A 23,295-nucleotide genomic window follows, 5' to 3' on the forward strand; every position below is an offset into this window, starting at 1 on the left:
TACCTCCTTGTGGACATGCCCTCATCATGAGCATTCTGAGAACTCCCTTCCTCTCTGAAGGTGGGGAACACACACACACACACTCTCTGCTTGACATTCCTGTAGACAAGCCACATGAAGCCACTCTGATGGCAACCAAAGTCTTGGAGATGCATCTACTACCATTGGATCCATGGGACTTTTTACCCACTTGTCTGTGATCTTCCAGCATGTAGCACCACTGCATGTGCTGCGTGTGAGTCTGAAGAGGAATTCAGGGGTTCATATTGGACTTATTGACTAATACTGAACGTATGGACTTAATCTGAACTAGGCTAGGGTGTTTTATGAATGCATAATGACTTCTTTATATAAAATTCTCTCTTGCACATATATGAGTATCAATGAATTTGTTTCTCTAGATTATCTCAGTGCACCAGGTTTTTGCCAAAAAACAGTATGTCTCTCTTGCCCACACACCTTACTCAACTGACCTTGCCCTGTGAAACTTCTTTGTGTTTCTCTGAATGCAGAGGGACTTGAAAGGACAGAAATTTGATGATATTGAAGAGGTGAAGAAAAAAAGAAAGGAGGTACTGACATCCATTGAAACAGTTGACTTTGAAAAATGTTTCCAATGCAGATTTGACAAATGTATTAAGTATAATGGAGAGTACTTTGAAGGTGGTGATAAGGTTGTTTTATAAAAAAACATTAAATACATATCTTTGAAAAAATTTTTCCATTTTTTTTTTCTGAGGGGGAACCCTTTTGTACAATTCTGAAATTTGATTCAATCAAATGGGGTTATACAATCATTGATGCTATCAGTTCCCTATTCCCCCTTCTCCTCCTCTCTTCCCACACCCTCAGGGAACCATTACTCCTGTTAATGTTTCTGAAGGATTTTCTATCTTGGCTTTCATGTACCAAATGATCTTAAATATGCAAATGAACATATAGAAATCTAACATGATTGATGAGGTAAAACAAAAATAAAAACACCCAATAATAATAAGGGGAGGAAATATTCCAGAACTAGGGGATAATTCAGTGCTATACCATACCCTGGATTTTTCATCCGTCTTCTGTGAGGGACTGTAAAATTATTTTATATGTGTGTTTTGGGTCTCCACCACTTTTTCTATGCTCCTTCATGTCAATTTGGTTGCTTGTTTTTGAACTTCTGATACCTAGCCCCATTGACACCTCATGATCACACAGGCTGGTGTGCTTCTTCCATGTGGGCTTTGTTGCTTCCCTGATAGATGGCCACTTGTTTAATTCCAAGTTTTTAGGACCCCAGATGCTATATCTTTTAGTAGCTGGGCACCTTCAGCTTTCTTGACCACATTTACTAATGCACCCATTTTATCTTCAGTGAAGGTGAATATCATATGATGCTGCATTATTAGAACGAATTGTTCTTGAACTGAGGTCAGATTTAAGTAGACGCCCAAATACCATCCGCTTCCTTGTTGCATTTGCACGTGAATGTATACATACACACATACATAAACAACAGATAACTTTTTAATTGCATTCAGAATTGTCAAGAAAACTCTCACTGCCATTAAGTGGATTCCAACTCCCAGCAACCTACAGGACAGAGTATAACTGTCACTGTGGGTTTCTGAGCCTGATATTCTTGACTGGCATAGAATTCTCAGCTTTCTCCCATGAAGCAGTTGGTGGTTTCAAACTGCTGACCTTTCAGTAAACAGCCCATCTTGTAACCTATGCCACCAGGGATCCCAGACTGGTCAGGAACCACTTGTCATTTCTGACAATGTTAACAAATAATTCTGATCTCATTACCAGTGGGTTCAAATTACCAACCTCTTGGTTAGCAGCTAAATGCTTAACCCCTCTCCCACCAGGGCTCCTTAATAACAGAATGAAGGAGATGTATAGGGGATGCCAGAGTTATCCCCTCAAAGCAGTGGCAGCATTCAGACCCGGTGTCATGGCATAATATTGCATTGAGCACCTGAATAGGGGCAGAAGATTCACCAGTCTTCTCATTTCCTCTCATTCCTGAGTAATGCAAATTTGTTGAGGGTATCCCACAGATTAACCAAATCCACAGTCTTTATTTTGTTGATATGATCTAAGGATTGTTCTGTTTATTCCTTATGTTTTGTCTTATCTGCTTTTGGGAATTAGGAAGTCTAATCCACCTAAATTATTTCCATACTCATATTTTGCTGAGAATTGTCCTGGGTCTAACAGTGGTTAGAATATTCAACTGCTAACCAGAAGGTCAGCAGTTTGACCTCTAACCTCTCCATAGGAGAAAGAAATGGCAGCCAGCTTTTATAAATAGTATAGGCCTGAAAAGCCTATGAACAGTTGCACTCTGTTCTACAGAGTTGGTATGAGTATGAATTGACTTTCACCAGCAGATGTGGGTGCTGGAAATTCAAAGGTGACTGATCGACAGGAAGTATAGTCAAATTATTATTTATTCCAGTAGTTCTTAAAATAGTGTGTACATCAGAATAATCCAAAAGCTTTGCAAATGTCGAGATTCCTCAATTCTATCTCCAGATTTTGTGACTCCGGGTGTATAGGGCAGAGCAGGTAATTTGCATTTCTACTGCAATTGCAGGTGATGCTGCTGATACTGGTCTGGGGACTACACTGAGTCCTAGTCTATAAAGACATTCACTACTTTCTATCTAGCATTGCAATACGTATCATTGCCTATCAAATTCCTTGATAAAATGGGCAATATGAAATGTTGAATGCCACTTTTCTATGAACAGGTCCTGAAGAAGAGTTGAATTGGAGTTAATGTCATTTATGTATATGGGGGTACTCTCCAAGAAATGATTCCCCCACAAGACTATGCATTTAAAGTTTTTTTTTTTTGCAAAACAACTTATTACCTTCAAAATACTCTCCATTCCACATTATACATTTGTCAAATCTGTAACTCTATTCTTGAAACAGTTTTCAAGTTCATCTTTGGTTGGCTAACAGTACTGCCCTCATTTTTCCCTTACCTCTTGGAAAAGTCATCAAATCACTGGCTTTCATGTCCCCCTGCATTTGGAGGAACAAAAAGAAGTCATAAGAAGTGAGGTCAGGTGAGCAAGGTATGTGGGGTAAGAGGGGCATGCTGTTTTTTTGCCAAAAACTGGTGCACTGAGATGGCTGTGTAAGCAGGTGCATTGTTGTGGTGACAAAACCAGACCCCATCTGCCACAAATCAGGCCTTTTTTGTCAGACACTGTTGTAGGATCTTTTCAGAACCTATAAATAGAAAGCTTGATTACAATCTGACCTGATGGCCTGAACTCCAAATGCTTTATGAGTGGACATTTTCGTCCATTGGGGAGGTTGATGGACATTGGAACGAGATTTGTCATCTATTGACACTTCATTGTTTTTGAAATGAGAAAACTACTTGTACACTTGAGTTTTCCCATAGCGCTGTCCTTATAAGCTGTGTTCAACATCACAACACTTTCTGCGGCATTTTTCCTGAGCAGGAAACAAAATTCCACAGCCGCACGTTATTCTCTTAAATCAGCTATCACAAAAAACAAGGTTTGAACGAAATTGCTTTTATGAAAAGATTCACTGTGACCAGAGGGAACATTTCCAGGTGACGCCACTGGGTGCATTCACTTAGAATGAGTTTCTAGATGCCTGCCTAGCAGGAAAAATGCATACTACCAAAGGCCTGCCCAGGGGAGTTTTTTAAATTTAAAAAATTGGGGGGTACCCCCTCATATGTTCTAAATACATTTACCTCCAAATCAGTATTTTTTGGATTAGCTTGATCAGTTTTTTTTAATAACATTTAAAGAACCTCTCCTTCCTTGAAGGCTCATAGGATCGCTCTAGGAACTGGGGTTAAATGAGTGACCTTTAACATGATCCCAAGATCCATGGAATCATCAGCAAATCTCTCCATTGCTATTTCCTTGATCAAAAATGTTGTTGTAAAAAGCTAGTTTGAAGCAACATGGATTCTGTCACGTACCGCATGTAGTCTTTCACAGTCATCTGAAGTATTCCTTGTTCATGCAAAGAACCTGAAACCACAAAAGGAGGGAGCGTTAATCTTCCTTGTCTTGTGGAAGATTTTCTCATCTCCCAATGAACCAGCATGGCATTGATTTCCATGTCCAAGGGCACATAGGCATGAGATACAAGGCATGTCTTTTGCAGTGAACAAGACAAAATATAATTAATGGCTGAATTGTGTGACAAGCCCTTGATGAAATGTGGGCTTGTTCAGTGAAGAGGGAAGTCAGTGACTAATGAAGTCATCAGGAAAAATTTCGTTGAGGAAGGGGACCTTGTCCCAGAGCTTTAAGAGTGGGTAAAGTTTGATGGGTGGAAAGATGCATTCATGTGAAAGAAGAGAAGTAAGATGCTTATAGCAAGGGCAAAACGTAATAGTCTGCTATGATGATGTGATGACTGTTAGGGATGACTTCTCGTGGTACATAAAGCTGGGCACACAGAGGGCAAGAAACATAAACAAGACATGAAAGATCCATTATTACTGAGAATCTTTCATTCACTCAGCATATAATAACCTTAAATTTTAACAGTTTTATTGGCATATGATTCACATAACATACATTGCAATAGCTTAATCACATCAAGAAAAGTGTACAATCCTCTCCACAATCAAGTCTAGAATAGTTTCTTCATTCTTGTACTCAGTATTAGCATCCCCATTTTCCCTCAACCTCCTCTCCCATACCCCAAGAAGCCAGTAACCTAAGGGCAGAGGGTGTTGGGGGAAATGAGGCTCTATCAACAATGAATACAAGAAGATATTCTTAAATGGATTGTGGTGATGATTGTACAACTCTTCTTAATACGATTGAACGATTAAAATGTATGACATGTGATTTATATGTCAATAAATCTATTTCAAAAACAAAGTCTTAAGTAGATATTATTAATATCTACTCAGCAGGGATAAAATGGAGGTTCACAGAGATTAAATAAATTCCCCAAGACCTGTAGGATGCTATAACTTATTTTATCTTGTTGCTGTTTTTATCTCACACTCAATTGAATACTTTGTTCAAAAGCCAGAAAGATGCGTGCCATGTGTAGATATAAAAACTATTTGGAAAACTATATAAAAAAGGCTTTTTGACTTTAGATAACCCATATGCCAAATAGTTTGAGAAGCATAGTAGTCTGTCATTCCCTTTGAGTATGTCAACCAAAGAGAATGACATTGAGAAGTCTATACAGTCCAATGTTTGTAAATATTGTATATCAATGTTTTTGGTTTATTTTTGACAGTTGACTATTAATCAGCAGACACATTTTGATGTTTTCAAATGATTGGAAAGATTATCTATCCTGATATATTGACTTCTATGTTAAAGGGTAAGCTACATAACAAATAAGAACCATTAGGTTGTATCTGTCACTACTACAGTATAGAACTAGGAATTAGAGAGTTTAGTTACTATTCTAATACATGTGTGTGTTAGGCGGGGTAGATGAGAGAAATAAATACTAAAAAAAGACTTTTTGTCAAATAAGTCAATGCAATAAAAGTAATATTGAAGATGCATTTGACTTCAAGTGGTACCAATGACAGATTCAACCATGGCCAATGAGTGTACTGTACTCTGAGTGATCCTACAAGACAGAAGAGAACTGTCCCAATGGGTTTCCAAGTATAATCTTATGGGAGCAGAATATTCCATGATTCTTCCACGGAGTAGCTGGTGAGTAAAATGGCCAACCTCTTGGTTATCAGATGCGTGCTTAACCTCTGTACCACCAGAGTCCTTTAGACTGGGCTAGAGGAGTTAAATAGGGGCTGCCAGAGTGACCCCTTCAAAGCGGTAGCAGCGCTCAGTCTATTTTATGACATACTGCTCTCTTGCAGCAAATACCATCAGAGGGAAAGGTCAGAGTGCGGGCAAGTTTCTCCGAAGCTTCATCAGTCTCCTCCCTTCCTTACATTTGTGGTTCTCCTAGGTGCAAACGGGTGACTGCTGTACAACTAGGAAGTATACTTTCCCCCACCCCCAGAATGTGGAAAGTTGCAACATAAGAAGCAAATAGGAGAACAAGCTGGAAATGACTGAAGTAAGATGAAAACCCAAACCACTGCCATCAAGTCCATGCCAACTTCTACCAACCCTGTAGGAAAGGGCCAAGCTTCCCCGGTGAGATTCCCAGATTGTAACCCTTCACAAGAGTAGAAAGCCCTGACTTTCTCCCCAAAACAAGATGACAGGAGGTTGAAAATAGCAAAGTCTCTTCAGTCTAGAGCCAGGGTTCAGAATGCCAGATGCGGGAGTCATAAATGGCCATGCCCAGAGCTTCCAGCTGATTTATAAAAGGCTCTGTGGTGCTGATAAGTGGAAAATGTCTCAAAAGATGAAAACTGGAGATTCGTTATTGAAATGTGAGTGAAGTGTGGGCTCCAACTAAATGCACAGCTACTTCTTGACGAGGCAGAAGAGATTCAAGGAATGCCTGTCTTAGAAAGCAAAGGAACTAGGCCACCAAAATAACCATGTGGATGAAAAACAGAAATCTGCTTTCAAGGCGTAAAAATACACAATAAGGCTGCGCTGATATTTCCCATACTGCTCCCATAGCAGACATTATTAATCAATTGCAGTAAGTATAGATAGGCGCTCAAATCATCAGTGAAGCCACTCATGAGCTTATTTGGCATCCTTGATTTAGAAATGCGTTGTTGTTTTTTTCCTACAAAATCAGAGCCTTTTAGAAGTGTGTATTTTTGACTTCAGACGCGAATAGCTTGAATAAAATAAATGTTGCCATCAGAAAACCTCCCAAGCAGCCACAGCCAAGGACAGTCTACCAATGTAGTCTCCTCAGGATCAGCAGTTTCCTGAAACACTGCGGTATTTCCTACAGGTCCCATGCAATATCTGGTGACAATGTTCCCGTGTGTTAAGATAAAATATTTGATTCAAACTCATTCACCACCTCTGCAAGGAACTTGGAAATAAGACTGCAATCTTTATTCTTCCCTGCAACCAGTACCTTCAAAAGTTTAGGTTTTGAGGAGGAATCCTGCAACCACAGGAAATCTTCTGCAAGGTTTTAATAATGTAAATAGAATTTTTAAAAACAGGAGGTGTTCTGGATAAAGTAGTCTCTCATTTAGTTTTTTTTCTTTCTCTCTTTTCTATAGCCCGCTAGGATCTGCAGTTCCAAAAGAATCCATCACTCTCTTCAATACACATGACTCTCCGAGGAAGGTATTGCTAGTCTGTTGCAGCATGTTGCTCACTGCATTCTATGCACTCTCAGGCCTTCTCAAGCTCATGCAGCTACTGTCAATTGATGCATGTGTCACCTGAGAGAAAACCTATTTGCCACCTTAATAATCCTGTTATAGATGCAAGCACAGAATGATGTCTGGCAAACGCATTGTAATGACTTCATACCATGATGACATAAGTAATAAGTTCCCAAAAATGGAAGATAAAATAAATATCATCACATTAAGCAAACTCCCCCCCCCCCATCTCCATCTTCTGCGTTGTTTGCACAGAGCTCGTAAAGGAATTGTCTGTTTATTCCTGGAGGATTCTGCAGAGTTCCTGAGTCCGAGTCTCCTCTCTCCTAAGACAGGCCATGGTTCTAGGACAGTCAGTTGCTTGTTCTCCCAGTACCAGCATGCTTGCCCCTGGCTTACATCTCTTTGGCTTGTTACTGCTTTGAGCTTAAGTGGATGCATATCATCTGGGCGAAACCTGACACAGTGGTCACAGTGAATTCTCGAAACCGTCAGAGAGGACATGATTGATTTAAGATCTTGATGAGATTTTAGATACAGATAGCTCAGTTTTGACGGTTTTCGAAAATCTCTGCCCTGAAGGAAGTCTAGCCATCCCCGAACATCTGTAGTCTGTCACCATGGGCATATTCATGGGATTCTAGCACCTACATTCCATGAACCGTACTCTCAGCCCTTCCCCTGCTATCCAGGAGCAATGGGGTTACCAGGAAACCAAGGGTGATCTCTCAGAGTAAGAGAAGTCCCCAAGGATCCTGCATTTTCTCAGGAGTGTGCAAAAGGGGTCAGGCTGGGTCATAATAAAGGATGTTCTAGTCTGATGGTGCAGTTTCAGTAGCAGCTTCTTACTTCCCTCCACACAGCTTCCTCTCAGGCATGTCATCACTGACAATTGAGGTGGGAGGGGAGGGGATGTTGGCCACATCCACCACACCATCCTGACATCCCTGGGTGGTATAAACAGTTCCTGTCCTCTGCTGTTGGGCACCTTCAGGGACACATCAGGGACAGAGTAGAACTGTCTTGTGGGTATCCAAGACTATAGATTTTCATGGGATCAGAAAGCCTTATTTTGCTCCCAGGGAGCAGTTGGTGGTTTTGAACTGCTGACTTTGTGGTTAGCAGTTCAACTGGTTACCCACTATGCTACCAAATAATAGTTATCCTGACTGCCTCCCTCATGAGGGGTTACCTGCCTGACCATGGAAAGTGTTTAAGCTCATTAACTCTGCATGGATGTCAAGTCCAGAGAATGCCATAATAGGGGCAAACAAACTGTTCCCATGACCCACTTTCTCCAAGCGTCTACAGGCACCGGTTGGTCTTGATGGGGCAGCCTCAGGTAGAAGGTGGGAACTTTATAGACTTACTTGTATTCTGCATGAAGCCCTGCTCCCTGAAACATTTACTGAACTCACAGCCACCAGCTGATTCCCAATGATAGCGACCCTGTAAGACACAGTGGAACTGCTCCATAGAATACCTCAGCTGTAAACCGGTAAAGGAGCAGACAGCCTCCTCTCTCCCTCATCGATGCTGGTGGGTTGGAATGTCTGGCCTGCTGACTAGCAGCCTAATGATTACCCCACAGAATCACTAAAATGCTTTTCTCCTCCCTACCCCCCTTCGAAAAACAAACCAATCAAACTCACTCCCATTGAGATGATTCCAGCTCTTAGTGACCTGTGGGACAGAGTAGCACTGCCCTGTGAATTTCAGAGACTGTAACTCTCTTTAGGAGTAGAAAGCCGTATCTTTCTCCCTTGGAGCAGCTGGTGGTTTTGAACTGCTGACTCTGTAGTTAGCAGCCCAATGTGTAACTACTCCTCAACCAGGGTTCTGCTCTGTTCTCTATGCCCACTTTAATTGCACACTGGCTGCTCTAGTTACTGATATATATATATATATATATATATATATATATATATATATATATACAATTTTTTTCTTCCTCAATAGTTTTTGAAAACCAGATTTTACTCTTGTAAACTGTATTGTATTTCCCTCTCTAAAGCTGTGTATTGTATTTTTTCTAAGGCCTCAAACCAGTTGCCAACACATTGACTAGGACTCAATGGCAACCCTCTGTGACAGAGAATAGACTTGTCAATGGTTTTTGTTTTTTTAATGGCTGATTTATTTTTTTTAAAGAAATGGATTACTGTGTCATTCTTCTGAGACATGTCTGGGTTGACTTAAACCTCCAACCTTTCAGCGGCCTTTAACTACTTGCACCTCTCAGGGGTTGCTTGTAAGACCCAGCCCCTGTGAAATACACAATACACAAACAGACAGGAACCCGTCAGTTGCTGTTGAGTGGATTCTGACACCGTAGAGTGTTTAAGGCCATGACCTTTAGGAAGCAGATTACCAGCCCTATCTACTCAAGCACTTCTGGTTGGGTCAGAAACACCTACCTTCTGTTAATTGTCTCCTGCTTAACCATTTGGAGGATCCAGGGACTCCTTTCCTAAAGGCCAAACTAAACATGGTGAAACTCATAGCGATGCCATAGGGCAGAGTAGTGCTGCCCTATGAGGTTCCTAAGGCTGTAAATCTGTTCAAAAGCAGGCTGCTACATCTTGTTCCTTCAGAGCAGCTACGTTAGCAACCTTTCCATTCGTATCTGAGTGCTTTAACCACTGTGCCACCAGGGCTCATAAGGCCCTACCGAGACCTTACTATCCCCCAGGTGCCTAAGGGTTGATCTGAAAGAGATTTGACACGAGGGGGTGCATTCTCCTGTCCTGCTTAGTACATCCGATTCCCTGGGTAAAAGTGCCAGCGCTGATTCCCTTTTCTGTACTCGAGCCTCCAGCCAGCCTCCCTACTGCTAGGCGGACTTCTGCCATCTGAAGCAGCAGACACCACACTTAACCCTGCAACATGTATCACTGGCGAAGCTGCAGCTAGATGTGCAGAAGGCACCAATTAGCACCTCTATTGGCTTAGAAAGCATTTTTTATTTTGGTTTTCCTAAGCATTTCTGACTGATTCATGGAAGACATTTGGTTCTTTGGAATATCGTCCAATAGACTAATCAAATTACATTTTCACAGGGCTCCAAAATAATAGCATTTTGCAGCTTTCTGTAGATTTAACTCCTCCATGACCAGGACACTTAGTGACGACAATCAGCAGTGCCTCTTTCTTTAAGTTATGGATGCGTCGGATGAAATAGACAACCTGCATTCTTAGTGACATCTGCACTCAAAATCTTAACACGAGCTGTAAAGTTTGGCTCTTCGTCACCCATAGAGCTGTTCATGTTCATATGCGTTCAGCTTATCTCTCTTTCACTGCTTCCCCTGCCCAAGCCCCTGAGCACCTCAAGCAAACGCGGGGACCTTCTTCCCATTGGAAACTCTGGAGTCAGTCATTCCTTGCCTCAAACACTGTACATAGCGCCTTGCTTTCCCCCTTTACTCATTCCAATCTCTATTCTTTTGACATTGCCCATTTCTGGGTTCACTTGTGGTGGTTTCCTAACCTGGCTAGATTGTCTTCATCATTAGCCACAGTGACTCTGATCTTCTGATGGATAGCTCTTGCCCCAGCCGAGTCTCCAAATTTGTTAATGAGTTAGATCCTATTCATGATCATATGAGGCAACATCAACTAAGGGTCACATGGGAAGGACACAGATTGGGTGTCAATAAAAAAAATGACAACAAAACAAATCCACTGTCTCCTAGTTGATGCGGACGGATGGAGAACCCCATGTGCTATGGAATACACCCAGACTGCACAGGGTTCTCTTGGCTGTAATCTTTACAGAAGCAGATCCCGGGGCCATTCTTCCATGATATTCTTGGTGGGTTTGAACTGCAAAACTTTAGATTCGTGGATTAGCACAAATCATTTAGAGCACCCATGAACCAAATTGATGCTCCTAAATCAAACCACATCCACTGCCCTTGAGTGGATCCTGACAATGTGACCATAGCCCAATCGAGTTTCCAAGGCTGTCCATTTCCATGGAGGCAGGCTGTCCCATCTCTCTTCTCTGATGGGTTCCAACACCTAGACTTTGGGTTAGGATATAAGCACTTAACCACGGAAGCACCAGGGCTCCTTTAAGGGATTCCCTGTCTGTCTCTCTGTCATGGAGGTGGTGCCAATCCATAGGAAAGGGGAGAACTGTCTCAGTACATTTATGAAACTGTACCTCTTTACGAGCGTAGAAAGCCCCATCTTTCTCCCAAGGAGCAGCTGATGGTTTGGTACTGCTGAACGTGTGGGTCACCACCCAGTGCATAACCACTCCACCTCCAGCTCGGGCAGGCCTGTGAAATAAGTGTCGGTCTGCGAATCTCAGGGGTGATGTGAGATAGAGGAAGCTGTTCCCATAAAGATTTATAGTCTCAAAAGCCTCAATAGTATTTTTTATGCTTTGGGATTGACACAATGGTAATGGATGTTCTTTTCCATTACTGGTGATTTGTGCTGGACAAGTCAGGGAAGACCTTGTCGAGAGTCTGGGACCTGGCCTGTGAGGCAGGAAGAGTCGGATGAAGAAAGGTCAGGCAGTAGGAAGGTAGTGAGTACGGTCTTATAGAAGAGCCGGTGCAAGTTACATTCAGATAGTAATGGGCCTGGAAATTCACAATGACATTTTTGGGAACAGAAGCTTTATGTTCTTTATTAAACAAAATCTCCACTCAGCACAATTGCTGGCTCTGAATGCCTGTCTTGGACAAACATTATGGGGACAATTATTAGGTTTAGTTGAATTAAGTTGATCCTTTTCTTACACAAGAGACCACAAATTTTGATCATTTGATTCATAAGTTTTTATTATTTAGTACATTATTTTTGAAAAGATCTATATTCACTCTTTCGGGATCTCTCTGGGGTTCAGAGAAGGAATATCTAAAATCATAAGGAAAGGCAAATGATTAACCACTCATCAAGTAGTCAATGAGCACAGGCACGGATCTGACCCAAACGATCTCATTGCTATAATTAGACGTAATTTGATTAAGATATAATCGGATACAGATTAGACATAATTAGTTGATGGCATGAATCAGTTTCAGTTTTCTCACCTGAAATCATGCCTTTAGTGCTTACCTAAACAAATGCACATTGTATAATCTACATGCTGGAACAGGTTCTAGGTGTATCCATGGGGAAAGTACTGATGTTTAATTTGTTGCCCAGGATAGGGAATGAGATTGCCACCAACAGACTATCTTCTCCAGGTTTTCTTATGGAGGGCTCCCGGATGGTGCTGGGATGAAGAAAGAATCAGCCGGTGTGGGAGAGATACCCTAACAGTCTCGTCCCTCTGGTTCCGTTAGCACCATCTGTGACCCAAATGAGGCTCTACTGTGTTTGCGGTTATAGGAAAGATATTGAACTTGGTTGCACCCAAACCTTGAATGGGACGTTCTCGCCTGTGTAGTTGGTGTTCACTCAGAGGTATTAATCTGTTTCTTAAAGATAAAGATCAACGGGAGTGACCAGAAGACTCAGAAGGAATTCTGGCAGTGCTGGTTCAATCTGCCCACTTCCAAGGAGTGATTCCAACACCAGGGACTCTTTCTGTATCGGACACAGGAGAACTGCTCCTTGGTGCTCCAAACTTACAGAGTAAAGGGAGCAGGTCGCTTCACCTTTCTCCTATGGAGTAGCTGGTAGATTTACACTGCTGACCTTGTGGCTGGTCCCCAATGCTTAGCCACAGGGACAGCAGGGATCCTTATGGGACTCCATAGGGCCTGTCAAAAGCCAGGCCCACCCAGAATCTCAGGATGTGACCTTATTTGAAAATAGAGGTTTGCAAATATAATTAGCTCCAAAGGAGGTCATACTTAATTAGGGGGCTGACTAAATCTAGTTATTGGTGTCTGTGAGAAGAGGGACGGACACAAAGATCTACACAGGGAGAAGACAGAGCAGGGACAGGGACACAGCTACAAGTCAAGAAACTTCCAGCATTGCCAACGACCCCCAGGAATTGGAAGAGACAAGGGACAGTTCTTCCTCTCAGCCTTCTGGAGAGACCAGGACACTGCCAACATCTTGATTTCAGACTTCTAGGCTTCAGACAGCAAGGCATAAACACTATTTCAAGGCACTAAATATGTGTTATGGCAGTTGTAGGACATGAATGTACCACTCTGCATGATCTCAGAATTTTATAGGACTGGATCGAATAATTTTTGATTTCCATGAAAATAACCCCAAACCAAAAAGAATCCCTCACTGTCATTGTGTCGTAGAAACCCTAGAGGGCAGAGTAGGGCTGCCTGCTGTGGGTTTCTGAGAGTAAATGTTTACTGGAATGTCAGCCTCATCTCCAGTCAAGGGACTGGCAGTTTCAAACTACGGACCTTGAGGTTAGCAGCCCAAGGAGTCATGCACTACGCCACCACACAGTTTTCTCCTTCTTCTCATTACCAAGGTTACCAAGGCTTGGCCGCCATACTTCCAGGTCCTTACAGAATACTTGGGCCTCGTGTTCCCCCTCCTGCCTCCCACCAGCTGTAACCACAAATCGTGGCACTGGACCGTTCTACGCCCCAGGCCCTTCATCTGCGAAACAACCCCGAGAACCGGCCTTGCTACTCCACAGGTTGCCGAGCTCACAATATGATAGATGAGGAAGGGCCTTGGAAAAAGCAAAGGCTCAATTAAGCCTGGAAGAAGCTATTTCATATTTATTAACAACCCTGCGGAAGATAAAAGACCTGGCAATAGGAAGCCGTCCCTTCCTGATCTCAGAGCAACGGTCATCTGCTCCATTCCTGTAGGGTCTTCACCTCGTGTGTGCACCTCCACAGTTCACTGACTGGACGCACAGGAGGAATGCCATGATTGGACTTTAATGACCAGGGGGTAGAGATTTTCATACAGATCCTGACGACACAGCACCAGTTCCAGGCTCATATCACGACCTTGGCAATTGAGATGTGACATATGTGCCCAGTATTTCTTAAATTCTTACCCTTTTAAAATGTTTGATATATTATTAAATCAAAACTCACCCCCTGTGCCAGTCAGTCAGTTCTGTAACTGTATTGACCCTGCAGAGGGTGCCCCTGGCTCTATCAGTCTTTAAGGAACCAGGCAGCAGATGGTAGTTTCGAGTTATTGATCTTTCCAATGACAGTCTAAAGGGTAACCACTAAGCCACCAGGGCTCCTCAAGGGGTCTTAATGTCTATGAAATATTTTATTCTATTTAATCAGATTTCTCTTTCTTTTTATACCAGATTTTGTATCTTTTTACATCAAATTGTCCTTTCAAATTTCAGCGAAGCAAGTGTGATACATTTGCTCTCTCAGAAATGCTCGTGCTGTTTGCTGTTGAAGTCAGTCTGTTGTCATGACTGAGAATGAATGCATCATTAGGAGGAGAGGCGCTATTGTGGTTTTGAGACTAAAGAATGGAAAGTAACTACATTTTGATATAAAATTACAATAGAATGGGAGGAAAAATGAAACCATTAAAATTAAATGATTTAAAAAGTAAGCAATTTGATCATGCCTCTTATAGAACCAAGTGAGTTTCTTGCCAGTCTAAATTCCATGAAGACTTGAGCAGAGTCATTTTGTCTGGACCCTGACCTGCCCTTGGTTAAATTTTCTCCTGGACGCCATCATTTATCTCCTGGGACACCATCATTTATATTAAAGGAAGGAGTTGCGTTGAAAGGACTTTTTGGGAAGCTGTGCTCATTTTGAGAAGACATTCATAGAGACATTTCAGTGTATACCCCACTAAGATTCACTTGCAGAAGCTTCTTGTCTTACCAGTGCAGTCAATGTCCTGCCGGCCATCTTCATTTATAGGAGCCCTACAAAGAAACAAAGCCATTGAGAGTCAAACAATGTATGGGGATGGACTATAACAAGCTCTCTTTACATAAGAGTCAAAGGCAAATGCAGAGCTTGCCTTCCTTAAGAAAGGACTTTTGGAAACCAGTGAATCATCAGGGTCTGAAATGACATTCCGTTCTCTTAAACTGATGTGCAGCTTCTTCAGTAGTCCAGCCATCATTGGAGCTCCCAATTAAAAAATAAATCTCTGTGAGCCTCACTTGTCCCTAACAAGGTTGCTCACATTGTCACATAGATCTTGTCAAGAAATGAACCATAGCCAAGACTGGGACTGACTACTAGAAGAGCAATGTATCTTTAAGACAAGGTTGTTAGTAGGAAACGATTCCCCCACAGGGCTTATCAGGAGGGAGAACCTATCAGGAGAGGGCCTCACCTGCACCAGTTCAACTTATTTCAGGGCACAAAGAGGCACTCACAAGAATCCAGAGTCTAGCCACAGCTGAATTCTTTCTTGTTTGAAGTCTTCTACAAATGAGAAAGAAACAGACCAGTGGGCAGCCGGCGCATGAGCAGCAACACCTACCCGACCTGAACATTGTGTCACCACTCAACGGTTCTATTCCCTACATGTTTAGTTCCCGGTTTCTGTGAGCAAGTTCGTTCCCCTCCACACACTCCCCGTCCCATCCCACCCCACCCCCTACACCCAAAGCAAAACCTCCTGTTTTCCATAACCATCTTTTCCTGGGATTTCAGGGTAAACTTGCCAAGAGATGGCAATTTTTTCTTTTTGGTGAAAGAAAATGTGAAAGGGAAGACAAATCAATCACAGAGGAGCAAGGGATGCTAGGGTAACTTTTAAATTACCTGGCATGAATAGGCAGGGTGAAAAAGCATAGGAGACGTTTGTCTTTTTCTTGTTGCATATAAATCACCACGGAGCCTCTCCTTATTGAATCACGACATTTACCTAAGGCAGGCAGCCAGCGATGTTTATTTGCAAGGAGGTCTCTGCCAGGTTAGGAACCAAATTTGCATTCGTTCCAGGGATAAATTGCACTGAAGTCCCGGGGTTGCCAAAGGCACCCTGTGTTATGAAGACACCACGTTTTTAAGGTGGAATTTTTACCGCTGGCTTAACAGCTCGTCCACCAGCAAAAGGAGATCAAAGCCAGTTTTCTTGTTAAATATTCGTTTTCATCTGGTTGGCCACAAGCTACTCTGGACCAGTTTTCTTTGACTTTACCCTAGCAAATAAAGAGAGTAGACACGCCTCCTTCCGAGGTGTCAGGTGAACTGAAAAGGCCCCGGGCACAGGGGCTATAGCCGTTGCCATCTGGCTGTTTCTGATTCAGTCTTTCTCCTGTGGGGTGGCTGGTGGCATTAAACTTCTGACCATTAGCAGGCTACCACGCAACCACAATGAAGTGGGTTCAAATGGCCAACTTTCACCCATCGGCTCCCGTGGATGTGCACGACTATTGTTCTCCAACTGAAGCACTGTCAAGGGGTAAAATGAGTTGGGCAGTGCAAACGGAGGTCAAACCAACCATCAGTGATTCATGTATTGCACATAATGGGGTAGAGGGGAGAAGCAATTTTGTTCTTACTACTCTTTAAATTATTTGAATTAAAAATATATTTTTTTTGTTCGATGACCTTAAAGAAGCCTCTTGCCTCTGGCCAGAATCACAGATGGATTCCGAGTTTGGGGAGGGTGGTGGGATTCAAGATGAGGGGGTATCAGAGCGGTAAGAAAGCAGAGGGAGTCATTTGGTTTGTGTCCCTCAGGAGGATTTCAGTTCGGAGTGTCTGTGTGGGAAATCAAAAGTGTCTGCTTCAGGACGTTTCTGATCTCATGCCAGAAATATGGATCCCTCCCAAAGCTACGCCATGCCCCACCTCATTTGCCTCCAGCTGCTGAATTCAACCTACACACAACCCTTCAAATTTCTCTTACCATGCCTGGGGTTGGTGCAGCCTTTTTCTAAGCCGGGAGGCAGCTGCTCATCCAGGGGCATCCATGCCCTCTTGGTGGACTTCAGGATCTTTCTCCTGTTCTTTTCCTGGCATCCTTGGGGATTGTCAGAAGCAGGCCACTTCTCAGCCATCAGAAGAGAGTCATCCAGCAAACTAGTTTAGAACATACACACAAACAAAGTAGACGCAGTGAGCGCAGCTTTCCAGGACTGATGGGAGAGGAAGAGGACACAACTCACAGTCAAATTCGTGAATCCAGGGTCACGGCCTTATGGAGGCTGGACTTTCCACCTGATCTGAGCCTTGGCTCAATAGAGCCCACGGGCTCCTGCTGAGTGGGAAGGCAAGGTGCAGGGTGGTACAAAGAGTGTGTGCTTGGCAACCAATAGCAAGGTTGGCAGTTGAAACCCACCCGGTAACACTGTGGGATCAAAGGGCAAGCAATTGCCTCTCATCAAGATCGCAGCCAAGAAAGCCCTGTGAACAGTTCTCCGTGACACATCAGAGTGCTGAGAGTTGAAATCCACTTGACGTCAATGAGTCGGGGGATTATGTTGTTGTTGTTGCTCTTATTTTGTTCGTTTGTTTTGAGTGGGGAAGCAGCTAGACATTGGGAACTAACTTGGCTTCACTTGTTGCCATGCACATCCAGGATCCAAGCCCCCGCCACGTCGGTGGGAGAGTTTTCATTTAGCGGTCTGAAGCAAGTGTGGAAAGCAAAGGAATTGGCCGTGAAGACACATGCAAGCCAAGAAGGACATTGTGACACATTGAGTGTTACAATAAGTATCCTTCAAATTGCTCTAACAATGATATCTTTGAGACCAAAAACGTGGGGGGAATGATGTCTTTGGAACCGGATAGTCTTGGCTGCATGCCATCTATTTGCCATGGGCAAATTGCATAACTTCGGAGAAGTCTTTTGTTTCAAAATTGGGAATAAATTATACTGATCTTTAAAAACTGTTAAAGAATGTGCTTGACACTACCTGTAGTCAAAGCATCCATTATAGAATTTAATTATTAGCAAAGGAAATGCTATAATTGTCACTATTTTATAGTAAACTAAAGAGCAGAGGGTTCAGGTGCATTGTCAATACCACATAGCCAAACAGGACTCAAAGTCGGGCAATGGAGTCCGTGCAAGCTTCTGTTTCCATGCACAATCCTGTGATCTGTAAGCAGTATTAACTGCCGCATAAGGAGCCCAAAGGCACTGCGCCTTAGGCATTGCAACAATAATCACAAGATTTCTAGTTCAAACACACCATTTGCTCCAAGGGAACAAACTGAGGCTGCCTGCTCTTATACAGATGGACAGTCTCTGAAACCTGACCCAAGATCCCTAAGAGTTGGAATTGACTTGATGGCCACGTTTTCTTACTCTTGCTGGTTTGAGCTACCCGGTTACATCCCTGGGGGATGCCAATGGTTACCACACTTGACCTCTAATGAAAGACTGAAGATTTGATCCATCTAGACGTGCCTCAGAGAAGGGCCTAGCAATCTACTTCTGAAACAAAACAAAACAAAACAGCCATTTGAAAACATTTTGGCACACAGATCTACTCTGACACCGGTGGGGTCACCATCGTTAGAATTGCCTGACTGTATCTTTTTTATCTTAATAGAACATTTTTTTAAAATCATCAAATTCTTCAATGAAAGTGCTACTTTATTCTCATTCCACAGTGGCAGGTTTGACCGCAGCCGTGGTTTTGAACAGCGTCCTAGTGGAAGTGTACTTGCTGCAGCAGAAAGGAGCTCATCAAAGAATGGGGAGCCCTTTCTAAGGGCAAGACCAGGGCGTGATCTGTGAAGGAGTCTTCTGTTCCCTTTGAGTTCGAGGATGGCTTCCCAGCTAGTAGACGCGGCTGCTTCAGGAAAACTGGTCCCCCATGCTTGAAGGCCCTTCCCTTGGTGGGCCCTCACTTTACCCCAATTCCCAGTCCCTGGAAGCCACCCTATGGAAGGGCCACTCATCTGGTCTGGCGGCAGACCTAAGGCTCCACAGGGCAGATTGTCAAGATAACATTGCAAATGACCTCTGCTGACTCCATAGATTATCATTGTTGTTCTCAGGACCATTTCAGAACCAAATTCTTGTCAACTTGGACTCGATGCAAAATGGAACCCTAGTACTGGATGACACAGCCTGCAATTCCTGGCACTTCTTGCTCTTAGAATCCCTTCAGTTCTCATGACTGTGGTGTCATTAGTCCTGTGTACTCTCATCAATGTGAGCACATGCTTAAGTCATCTATAGGATATAAAAAGACAGCGCAAAACTATGTGTTCTAAGAACCAAACATAAGAAAAATTATATATGCATATATAATTTATATATTATATATAATTTTAATAAATTATATATGGCATTTTTAAAAGTACCAAAATGTTATCAAAACTCTTTTCAATCATCACAATTAGAAAAAAATAAGAAGTATAACAATTTCTTATCATACTGGCTCTAGCTCAAGCAAATCCAACCATGAATGCTCCTTTTTTACTGATAATCAGTTTCTCCATCTCTATACGGAGTGTGGAATAACGATGATATAGAATTTGGGAGCACATTTAGGGCAGATGTTTACAAAATAATTGAGACAAAACTGAATAGTTTTCTTTCTTATTTCTTCTCTTCTCCATGTTGCTCTTTGTCTGTATCCTGGCAAGTGGAAATAGAAGCATTACCTATCAATGTAATCATTTAAAAAATTCTAATTATCATAGACTAGTGGTTCTCAAACTGTGGGTCATGACCGCTTTAGGGGGTCAAACGGCCCTTTCACAGGAGTTGTCTAAGACCATCAGAAAATACATATTTCCAATGGTCTTAGGATCTGAGACGCTCCTCCTCTATCCGTCCCCAGGTGGGTCTACCCACACGCAGCTACACCCACATACAAGGACCCGGTGTGAAGACTGTTGCCCATGCTACATCATGCTTCAAGACAAAATATCATTTATTTGTCATGAGTAATAAATATTTCACAATATATAATTACATATTGTTTTTGTGATGAATCACTGATTTCATTATGTTTAATTTGTAACAATGAAAATACATCCTGCATATCAGATATCTACAGGACAATTCATAAGAGTAGCAACATTACAGTTATGAAGTAGCAATGAAAATAATTTTGTGATTGGGGGTCACCACAACATTAGGACCTGTATTAAAGGATCGTGGCCTGAGGAAGGGTGAGACCCACTGTCCTAGATGATGTATAGGGTGCTCTTGTGGTAGTTAGGTGCTATGGAGTAGGTTCCAGCCCATAATAATCATAGGTTCAACAGAAGGAAATACTTTCCTATCTTGGACCCTCCTCCCAATTATGATTATGTTGGAGCCCATTGCTGCTGCAGCTGAGACAACCCATACCCTTCAGGGCCTTAGTTTATGTGGCAGTTACATATTCTGGTTTCAATTTGGGACTTGAGAAGATTATGAGTGATGGGGTGGAGTCTAGACTGTCAATTGGGTCATAGCCAATGAGACCTCTGTGTGGGCGTGGCCTTCTCCTGAGGATTCTGGGAACTCCTGTATTTCTTCTCTCTCGGCTCACTTCTCTGGAGACTCTCTACTGACAAGACTCAAGACTCACTCCCTGAGAGATGTTCTACTGATGAGACACATGGTGCTACGTCCTGGGAGCCGGGCAAGCCACGTGGACCTAGCCTGATGCAACCAGACCTCTGGATCCAGAGAAGCCATGTAGAGACCTCTGCCGGCACTGAGCTGCTTACAATTCCACTGGGTTCACCCTTCCAACCCACTGGCCTGTGATCCTCCTGCATTTGGCATCATTGCATGTATTTTGTGAGTCTTCAGAGGACTTTATAGATTGGTATTGGATGTATGGGCTAATATTGGACTTAAGGACTTGATCTGAACTGAGCGGGGACATTTTCTCAATATTCAACTGCTCTTGTATATAAACCTCTTCCTTTTACACTTGCAAGCATCTATGAATTTGTGTCTCTAGTATACCCAGACTAACACATAATGGAAAACCTGTACCATCTTGAGATTCACTCTGAGGCTCCTCTGAGATCACTCAGTTTGGATAATTGATGAATTGATATGATTTTGGAATCAAGAGAATGAAGTTTTTCTGTGACCTTGATAACATGTAAAATGCAAACCTGCCAGAGATTAGTTAGAGGGCTCATATCAGACACTGGGCATGCCCTCTATTGTGGCCACAGTTCCATGGTAGCAGTTACAGGTGGTAGCTCTACTCCTGACCATGACTTCGGAATGCGGTCTGTGATCAAGGGTAGCACTTTTAAATTATTTCTATGTATTCTTGTAGATCATACACAGCTCTATCTTCATATTGTTTTATAAGCCTGTGTTTACATTTCTGTCTAAACATGTTGGCAGTTCCTTCAAAACAGAGATTTTAGCTCTTAGATCATAATTGCATAGGAAAAGTCCTCGATATGGGCTTGCTGAATGGGTTACTTTTTAATTGCATACCAACAAGGCATTGAGGGATACCAAAGCAAATTTTGTTGTGGAATCATGAAGTCTGGTATTCAGCAGCTAAACACGTTGTCAGAATACGCAGCAACTACACACTTGCCGGGCATCAGGGAATAATACATTGTGGATTGCAAAATAGAAAAATCACACACACAGTCTTCTCTTTTGAAGCAAACTTGTATGACTTAAGAGCTCCAGTTGCACTGGGGAATTAGCATTGACCTCCAATGCTAATGGTTCAAAACAGCCATTCACCCTGGAGGAGGAAGATGAGGCTCTCTGTGTTGATGAAGATGGTCTCAGATCCTGTGAGGGTGTCTGCTCACCAGAATCAACTCATTGGCAATGGGTTTTTGAAGCACCTAATTTCCATATATTCTAATACTGTAAAACCAAACTCCAAGGCAAATATCTTCTCTTGTGCCTCCTAACATCTAACAAGTAAATGAAAGATGTCAATCCATCAGCAAGGAAAAACAAAAGTAACTGTTGACAGATATATAATAAATAGTTATCACCTGGCTCTACGACATCAGTCGTGTCATTTTAGGTTCTTTAGGCATTTAATTTTCTCCTTCATAAAATGAGAGCATTGGATAAGACAAAATAAATCTATAATTTGCATTTTCTATTTCTAGTCTCTACATAGACTGTTGAGAATTTGGCCAATGGATCCCACATTATAAAATTGTGTAAAGCAATATTCATCAAAACTGTAAAAGCAGGAGACATTTTCCCAGTCACTTAACGGGTTGGAAGACCACCCCGAGGCTAAAACACTAGAGAGGTAAAGCCAAGAGAGACATGTCCTTCCGGCTTCCTTCCTTATCCAAGTCTCACAAATATATCCAACGGGTTCCAAATGATGCAGTGAAGTCGAGGCAGATCCCGGGGAATAGTCTGTACTATCAACACTCTGCTTGGAAGAACGAGCAGTCTGCGCTGACTTGTGCTGTGGCGGCTTCCTCCTACCAGGAAAATATGTAAAGGGTGTTTACTCCTGCCACGTAGGAGCAGACTGCGTTTAAAGACAAAGCAGTTTAACCAAAGCAGAAACTAAAGTCACTTCTCTTGGACTTGGAGTTCTTATGTTAGTAGAAATAAGTAAAAGATTGTTCACTCAAAGACTGTTACAGTGACCTGGATATTAGAAATGGTGTGTTGTCACTAGTTGCTGCTGAGTCAGCACGGACTCATGCTGACTTTATTTATAACCAAACGCAGTTACTGGTCTATTTGTGTCCAAATAGATGAGAAGGTTAATCTTCCATCTGGCCATGTTCTGTTGTTATCTGTAAGACTTTCCTGGGCTAATTTTAGCAAGTAGCTCATTAGTCTCATCTTCCTAGTCTATCTTAGTCTGGAAGCTCCACGGAAACCTCTCTACAATGGGCCACTCTGTTGGTAATGGAAACATCCGTGACATACATAGCTTGCAGCTTCATAGCAATACACAAGCCACCAAATGCTACATATACATCATGGCAGAATGGTGTGACAGCTAGGGAAATTGAGCTTAAATGAATTACCTCTTGCTATTCCTCAGTGTTTACTCCCTGCCACCGTGAGGACCACGGTCTCCCTGATTCAAGCCAGGGTATTTTCAATTGCCCCATAAGCACCTGAAAGTTGGGAACAGAATAAGGAAGACTGATAAAGAATCAATCCATTTGAATGGTGACAAAAATTTAAAAGTATCAAGGACTGACAAAAGCATAGACAAATCTATATTGAAAGAAATACAGCCTGACTGTTTTCTGGAAGTGAGGCTACCG

At 42.5% G+C, this 23,295-nt stretch overlaps 1 protein-coding gene across 1 annotated transcript in view; it reads right to left on the reverse strand.

The window, feature by feature from the left end:
• Positions 1-17,156, reverse strand: part of ITPRID1 (ITPR interacting domain containing 1) — a 113,848-nt gene extending 96,692 nt beyond the window's left edge. The window contains exons 1-2 of the mRNA XM_075557324.1: positions 17,006-17,156; positions 3,974-4,025 (exon numbers count right to left, since the gene is read on the reverse strand). Of these exons, the coding sequence (XP_075413439.1) occupies positions 3,974-4,025; positions 17,006-17,156 (203 nt within the window). The remainder of the gene's footprint in view (positions 1-3,973; positions 4,026-17,005) is intronic.
• Positions 17,157-23,295: the final 6,139 nt, after the last annotated feature.

This window comes from Tenrec ecaudatus, chromosome 9, assembly GCF_050624435.1.
Source record: "Tenrec ecaudatus isolate mTenEca1 chromosome 9, mTenEca1.hap1, whole genome shotgun sequence".
NCBI lineage: Eukaryota > Metazoa > Chordata > Mammalia > Afrosoricida > Tenrecidae > Tenrec > Tenrec ecaudatus.